This window comes from Plasmodium inui (assembly GCF_000524495.1).
Source record: "Plasmodium inui San Antonio 1 unplaced genomic scaffold supercont1.26, whole genome shotgun sequence".
Classification (NCBI taxonomy): domain Eukaryota; phylum Apicomplexa; class Aconoidasida; order Haemosporida; family Plasmodiidae; genus Plasmodium; species Plasmodium inui.
In genome coordinates this window covers 28,229-36,040 of record NW_008481860.1, presented here as the reverse complement: position 1 = coordinate 36,040, position 7,812 = coordinate 28,229, and the positions used below count along the sequence as shown (strand labels likewise).

Sequence of the window (7,812 nt, the reverse complement as noted above, 5' to 3'; positions counted from 1 at the left end):
GCGCTTGTTGCTACTGTTCTTGTAATGATTGTAATATAGTAATTTTAATAATTTTTCGTAAGTACTGAAGTAGGTAAGTACTCCTCCTTGCCCGGGACAATGATCCGTCTTAAATGAATTATTATTTTTAAGACCATAACTCTTTTTATATTTCACCGAGGACGTTTTATTTTTTCTACCAGGTGTTTGCCTTTAGGGGGTATATGAATTTTTCGCGCTACTTCAACACAGTTACTATTTTTTATGATCTATAACAAATCGATATTTTTATTACGAAATGGATATTTCAGAAATTAAGTTTTGAGAAAAAATTAAATAAACGAGAATACGGATCGAAGGCCGCGCATTTTTACAAAAAAAAATAAAACAAAATAAAAAATAGAGCACACAAAGATACCAATGTGTAAGTGCGTAAATATATAGACATGTAATAGTGTAAAAATTAGGGGACACTTCAAACGTGTATATGGGTTCGCTCTTTTTAATACACATTTTCACTTTCGTGAAACGACACATCAATAGTTTCTTCTTTATCTTGAAGACTTACATTGATTTTTCCTTCAAATTCTTTATCACTGAGTTTAGATATCTTCCAAATGTTTCGTTTTATCCCGTGACTTTAAACAATGCGAAAGCAAAAAATGAACAAACACTCAATCGCTAAAACCATTCCTGCTGCAAAACGGACATTTCCATCTGCATTTTTTCCTCTTGAATGGTCTCTACTTCCATAATGGTTATATCCTGAGCTGCATACATTATTACAAGCTTGCCCCTCTGGTGTGCTGAACAGTTTACCTTGCCCCATGTGTGAAATTTTACTAATATGTTCATCTCTTGCTTCAATTTGATCATTTTTTTATTTCTTCCAATTTTTTATCAATATTGGTCATCAAGGATCGCAGTTTCTCAATGTGAGATTCTGAGAGTTGCAGCATATTATTAGAGTGTTCTATAACTTTTCTGGCATCATTCTGAATCTCGTTATTATCACTTTTTTCAGAGAGGGCAGCAAATACTTTTTCCATATTTTTTTTCTTTATTTTTACCTTCTTGAATGCGTTTTAAATTCTGGACAATTTATTTTTCGTTTCATCGTTATAATGTGTAACATTTTTTACAGCTTCTTTTATTTGTTCACTGCTTGTCAAGTCTGTTAAATTTTCTTTTTCACGTTCAATACTTTTATACACTACTTCGACATATTTCTCTACATTGTTATCTACTTTTATTCCATTAATAATAGCTTTAACAGATGCAAACTTATTTTCTATTTCTAGTAACTGCTCTGATTCTGGAATATTGATTGAAAAATTTCTCTTGACATTTTCTAATTTTTTGTAAATTTCCAGAGTCAAATTGTTTGTGTCGTCATTGCTATATGAACTCTCATTTTTTTTAACATATTCTAACAATTTTCTGTACTGCTCTTCTGAATTGAATGATACCTTCTTACTTGTTTCTATGTCGTTTTTTAGGTCATCTGGAACATGTTCATTTTCGTGAGCCAAAATTTCGGTCCTATCGTATCCACTTATATCGTTTAGTAATACCTCCTCCCGTTTATTAAATGTGAAAATTTTCCTCGATATATTTTTATTTTTTTATATTCCTTATTGTTCTCTTTTTCTAATTCACGAATTTCTTGTATACTTTTCATGGCAGTATTGTATAATTCGTTCGATTGTTTTAACGGATTCTAATGTAACCGTTTTATCAAGACTTACTAATTCTTTTTTTGTGTTTTTGAGTTTTCCCTTAGTATGCATGATTTTATTTCTATTATGTGCTAATTTTTTTATGGTGGGCCTCTAACACTTTGTTAAACATTTTGGCTATGTCCATATATTTATTGGTGCCTGTTTTGATTCCTTGCAACTTAATTAAGTTTATTTTTTCGTAAATTTGGTTTATACTAATTTGTTTGGGTTTTCGATTATTATAAAGCTATTTTAATCTGTCTGAGCTATTTTGTAAAGCACTTATGTCTACTTCTATGTTCGTTATGAACTCATCTTCCATATCTGCAATCATCCCCTCTGATGCTTCAACGGCTTGGGACATTTCAATGTGCAATCTGGTTGATTCCTGAACATTTGTTAAATCATGGTTATTATTTAACCTTTTAGTGTTGAAATATTCATTTAAAGTGGCACTATCGTTATAAATAGAATTGTACTTATTTATGAGGGAGGTTAAATATTGTTGAGCATTTTTCTTTATTCTATTGATTGCTAAGGACTCATTCGTTATTTTATTGGTGAGGCATTCTCTTACCGATGTGTATCTACGAGTTTCAATTTTTTGTTCTTTCTTTGATAATTCATCAAATGGGTAATTGATATATTCGAGATCTTCCTCTATGACTTCCATTTCGTCTTGAATTGCATCAACAGAAGGCTTTTATTTTTTTGTAGTTTCGGTATATTTTCCCTCATGGAGCTCTAATGTGCTCACTTTTGTTTCTAAATTATTGCAGTAGTTTTCCTTTCGCATTAAACTTTTCTTGGATTTCTTTCAACTTTAAGCCATCGACGGTGTTTTTCAATTCTTGATTAAATGAATCACATCGCTTCTTCAATTATTGAGAAACAGCTTCTTCTAAAATTCTATCGTAATTCTTATTGTCGCTTTTAATTTTGTTCAAACTCTGCAGCAGCGTAGCAGCGTTATCAATTTCGATTGTAATGGCTATTTGTTTACTTTTTACATTGTTCAGTCTTCCTTTGAATTCATCCAATGCCATATTATTAAGATATGAACCATTTGCATTTTCGGATATTTTTCTGCTTTCTCTTTGTTTTTCGTCTATATCATGAGAGTATTTAAATATGGAAAGGACACTCTGGTAGGCGTCTTTCATATTTTTATAGAACAGTCCAATTTTGTTCGATTCCCTGATAATTTTAGAATTTTCAATTTTATTTCCCGTTCTGATTCAAATTTTAACTCTGGTGTCGTTGATTCACCTGCGTAGAGAAATCTGTTAGTTGTATTCCTGTTACTACGTTATGCCTATAAAAACTGCCGACTTCGTTATATACCTCAGCACCTTCTGTGCTTCCTTTTTATATATATAAAGTGTCACATTTTGCACTTGTCCACTTTTATCGTTTGGTTGTTTGATTACGTCCCCCACACTATTTTCATCCTTTAATTTTGCAATACGAGCAATGCATGTCTTAACTTCATCATACCCTTTGTCGGCTTGTGCATATTGCTGTTCAGACATTTTACTAATTTGGTTTAATTTTTCCTTCATGCGAAGTATAAATTCGAAAGATTCTTTTTTTTTGATATCACTCAAATAATAGGGTGTTTTATCAAGTGAGCTAAGAAGGAGATTACATAATAATGCGACATAGACACGGTTTCTCATTATGCAGAAAGAGATTCGTGGTTAGAATTATTGTTTCCCTTAAATTCACAATTGTGAACTAGCTTTATGTTTTTTTTTAATTCCTAGAACCGTCTTTTTTTTCTCTCTCTCTCCTTTAAATTAGCATTTTGGACAGCCATGCCCTCTTTGACTCCTACTTTTTGAACAGATAGAAAATCGTTTAATCTACTTTTCGTTAATAAAAAATATTTCATCGAAGAAGTGGCATGGAGAAGATAATGTTACATTTAAGAATACAAGAAAAAGGTTAAAAGAAAAAAAAAGAAGAAGGAAAATTGTGCGTTTTACTTATTTAAAAAGGCACAACGCGTATAATCTAAAAATGTATATTAAAAGTTTACGTATAATGAACAACAATTTGCACATGTAAAAAGTAGAATAGCTACCACTGGATAAATTGAATATTGTTATGGAAAATTTGCATGAATATAGTGGGAAATTCATTATGTAACATTATCCCACTTATTTCGATTGAGCTCTTACAAAAGTGATACATTGGTCATTTTTTGTTGCAATGATATTACAGTAGAGGCTCCCAAAAAAATAAAAAAAGTTTAATGATATTAATGTGGGGATTTTATTCCTGTAGAAATTTTTTACAATTGATGGAGTTCCAATTAATGATAATTTTGTTAAACAATTTACACTTGTTTGTCTTATTTTGACAATGAATTTTATAAAACGTAATGTTATATATATAAACTTTTCTTTTTTTTTTTCTTTTTTTTACACGTAAGAAAAAAAAATTTATAATGTAATTTTGTCACAAAATTGGATAAACTTAAAATTAATGATGGTGGAATAAAGCAGTTGTAATCCTTAATTGTCCTAAATAATTTCACAATAACAATTTTAATGAAATCTGTGCAAATTTATAGGTTAATATATTTTTTTCTTTTTTCTTTTTTTTTTTTTATAATCTTCTATATTTTTTAGCTATGTAGGATTATTTAAGTTTTAATGTAAAATTGCAGATTTTACACCTTTTTAATTTCTCAGATTTAATCTTAGAGAATTCGCTTCTGTCCAGCAGTGCGAAGAGAGTGGAGTACTCGATAAAAAAAAAAAAAAAGAGAAGGTATAATAAAAGATGTTACGTGAAGATATAATATTATTGAATTTTTTTAAATATGTATTTTTTGAATTACATGTATATTTGTATACAATACTATACATTACTTTTTTTTTTTTATTCCAATGTTACAATCAGTTTTTTAATATAAAAAAAGAAACATGAAGATTATCCGTACATGTTTATATCGAAAGTCTCAGTAATGCGTATAAGCCAAAATATTACATGGCCTTCTTTTACGTTACATTTTAGTTAATTCTGTTATATTACTTCGCATAGTTTGACTGAGTTTTCCTCATCGCATTGTTTCCCCTGCTTTTCTTTTTATTTCCAAATATAAAATTCTATTTAGCCCATAAAAACTTACCTCTATTGTAAGGGCTATTATATTAATGAGTAATTTATAGGGCGCATAGCGCAACATCTTGATTTCTTTTTCAAATTTGTGAGTTAAAAAACCATTTTTTGGCCAACATAACAATTTCCCTTCAGCACAAATGTAAAGGTAGAGTTCACCTATTATGATAATTTATTAATCACATAACAATTTGAAGAGGGTTAATTTTTTTAATAAGAAAAAAAAAATATTATTTTTCGCAAATTGATAAAATATTAAAAAAAGAGAGATACGTTAAGAAAAGGCTTAACCATGCGTATAGATTGGGTTTTAATACACACTCATCTGTGATGGCGTAAAGCATGTAGCATAAGATATTTGTCTGTGTATATATAATGTACATATATATGTAGCTGATTTTTTTCCGATATTTTACTTTTTCTTTAAAGTTAAATTATCACAGAAGTAATCTGGAAAAGAACCGGATGATAGTAGATATTAGCAGTTTAATGCGGCAATGTCTCCTATGTGTCATGAGTTTCACCAAACGATGTTTAATGCTATTAATAGTCCTATTGAATCTTTTCCTAAGGGCTATAATATGTTTAAAAAAATCATACTTCTTTTGTTTATATTTGCTAGCACAATCTTCGCTTTCTTGTATAAATTTATGAATATTTGTTAAGAGTACTTCATCCTCCAGATAGGAATCTAAATAGTTTCTAAGGCGTTTCTCCTCTTCATCGAATTCTTCGTGCTCGTCTATCTCCTCGTCAAAGTATATGGTCTCTTCGTCAGGGTCTTCAATCGCTGGATCGGGGTGTTTTTTCGTTGCTGCGTTATATTCTAGGGCTTCAACGGGTTCTTCTAACACTCTCGCAGGTTTTTTTGTCACTACGTTAGGAGTGTTTATGCCCGTACCAGGGTCTTCTATCCCTTTTTCAAAAAATCGGCGATTTTCATCTGAGGAATTTTTTTTGGCACTTCCAATGTTTGAAATTAAGTTGTGAAGTGGTTGTGATGTCCTTCTATCCCCCTTTGATTTAAATGCTCCTAAATCTCTTCTGAAATATGTTTCTTCATTAAATGTTGGATAATCATCACGCATATGATATGATTTTGAATATTCTTTAATTTTAGAGAACTTATTAATATGGACCGCACCTTGTTCTACTAGTGCGCGAGATTTAACACTGGGTTCGTTCCCTTGGTTGCATTGGGTGTTGCGTGGATGGCAAAGAGTGCCCTAAGAGAATGTTGACATAAAGCATTTATTTCGGTGCTATTAAAAAATATGCACGTGAGTATATATGTACATATATTAATCTATTCTAAATTAATTCTAAGAATTTTGACGATAAGGAGAAAACTCAAATTGGGATACAATATTCCCAAGATATTACATGGCTGGAGTAGTATATGGAGCAAATAAAAATGGCGTAGATACTAATTTTAACAAAAAGGATGAATGTACTTATTCTGATATTCAATGGATGCTTTCTTGGAGTTCCTGTATGTTCATGGTCAGTAGGCAAACTTTTCTCTACCTGCTGATGAGTGTCTTCCATCCAGTTTTCTTACTCTTACTATATTATAATTCTTGTTCATGGTTATATTATGTCCATTTTGTCTAAATGAATACATTTTTACATAGTATTTTCAATATAGGACATAAAAAAATGGGAATTTTTAAGCTATTATTATAAAAAAAGGAGATATTAAAGAATATATGTGATCTCGAAATTTTCTTAAAACATTATGTCATTTCTACGCATTCAATTGAAAAAAAATAAAGAGTGGAAATAATAGCGTTTAAGATAAATTAACTTAAAAGCACGTATAAAGACACGGAACTGGAAAAAGGTTAAATAAAGCAAAAACAAAAACAGAAACAAAAAAAAAAGGTACATATATGTAATTAATAACAGAATAGGAAAAAAATGAAAACTTTTTAATAATCAGAATAATTATTCTATGAAGAGCCAAACAAAATGTACTATTGATTTTATCCCATTCGTAAAATATTTAACTGTTCTGATATCTACTTAAACTTGTATTTAAGAAAACATTTCTGTACATAAATAGTCAAGCACGATAAATAAAAAAAAATTAAAACAAATGCATTTCCTTCGGTATGTACTTTTTTCTATACATGAATATAATTATAATTAAAAATACTGAACGTACAGCATCGCTATCCATAATGCATACGTTAATTGAATATATCTTAGATATTAGGAAGCGCATACTTATATCTATTTCTTTTATGCCGTTATAAATACTCTTTTGCTATTTTTTTGTAATAATAATTCTTTAAAAGGAAAGATTTAATTTTTTCGTAAAAATGATTTATTCCGTTGGTTTTGCTTGTTGCATGGAATCATTTTAAGGAAGGAAGCGTTATAATTAAAATTATATATCTTTAAAAATGGTGTTCCTGTTTTTTTTTTTTTTTTTTTAACATATAAAAATACAGGTTATGAAGAGATGCTATGTGTTCAAGGAGAAAAAAGCATAATAATTACTTTAATAAGCGCTTATAATAGTTAGCAGTTATTGCTATATATTTGTGGGTGAAATAAAAATATTGCTTTCTACGCCTATGTTAGATGAGAAGTATTGCTATAGAATATATCGTATATTGTTCCATGTGGAAAAATTATAGAACATGTAATTATAAGACTTAGTTGGTTTAGTAATTTTGTGCTGTACGTTCTCTTTGCATTAGTTAATAACGCTTATTCGCTTTTATTATTTGACACATTTTCTAGAACATTAACAGTTTTATTCGAAATTCTAAAAAAGACCGATTCGTTATGAAGAAACACCTTAAGTAAGCAGGAATTTAAAATAATGTAATAAGTTAAATCTGTTGCTTTTGAATTATGTACTCAAATTACATGCATGTAGAATCTAAAAAAAAAGGGATTCGCAAATGCTTGTTATTTAAAGTCTTTTCCATATATAGACTTGTATACATTTTGAAAGGGGACGATATAAGCG

The 7,812-nt window shown here is 29.5% G+C and overlaps 5 protein-coding genes across 5 annotated transcripts; all 5 read right to left on the bottom strand.

Moving 5' to 3' along the window:
• Nucleotides 1–851: 851 nt before the first annotated feature.
• Nucleotides 852–1,028, bottom strand: C922_04600 (hypothetical protein; the record flags this gene model as incomplete). Its single annotated transcript, XM_008820179.1, has 1 exon — nucleotides 852–1,028. One exon carries the CDS (start codon nucleotides 1,026–1,028, stop codon nucleotides 852–854), a length of 177 nt encoding a protein of 58 aa, XP_008818401.1.
• A 36-nt stretch (nucleotides 1,029–1,064) lies between these two features.
• C922_04599 (hypothetical protein) lies at nucleotides 1,065–1,660 on the bottom strand (the record flags this gene model as incomplete). The annotated part of the gene is made up of 2 exons (XM_008820178.1): nucleotides 1,065–1,521; nucleotides 1,554–1,660. 2 exons carry the CDS (start codon nucleotides 1,658–1,660, stop codon nucleotides 1,065–1,067), a joined length of 564 nt encoding a protein of 187 aa, XP_008818400.1.
• A 287-nt stretch (nucleotides 1,661–1,947) lies between these two features.
• C922_04598 (hypothetical protein) lies at nucleotides 1,948–2,373 on the bottom strand (the record flags this gene model as incomplete). The annotated part of the gene is made up of 1 exon (XM_008820177.1): nucleotides 1,948–2,373. One exon carries the CDS (start codon nucleotides 2,371–2,373, stop codon nucleotides 1,948–1,950), a length of 426 nt encoding a protein of 141 aa, XP_008818399.1.
• A 208-nt stretch (nucleotides 2,374–2,581) lies between these two features.
• C922_04597 (hypothetical protein) lies at nucleotides 2,582–3,379 on the bottom strand (the record flags this gene model as incomplete). Its single annotated transcript, XM_008820176.1, has 2 exons — nucleotides 2,582–2,933; nucleotides 3,045–3,379. 2 exons carry the CDS (start codon nucleotides 3,377–3,379, stop codon nucleotides 2,582–2,584), a joined length of 687 nt encoding a protein of 228 aa, XP_008818398.1.
• A 1,887-nt stretch (nucleotides 3,380–5,266) lies between these two features.
• On the bottom strand, nucleotides 5,267–6,377 carry C922_04596 (hypothetical protein; the record flags this gene model as incomplete). The annotated part of the gene is made up of 2 exons (XM_008820175.1): nucleotides 5,267–6,055; nucleotides 6,213–6,377. The coding sequence occupies 2 exons, from the start codon at nucleotides 6,375–6,377 to the stop codon at nucleotides 5,267–5,269; spliced, it is 954 nt and encodes a 317-aa protein (XP_008818397.1).
• Nucleotides 6,378–7,812: the final 1,435 nt, after the last annotated feature.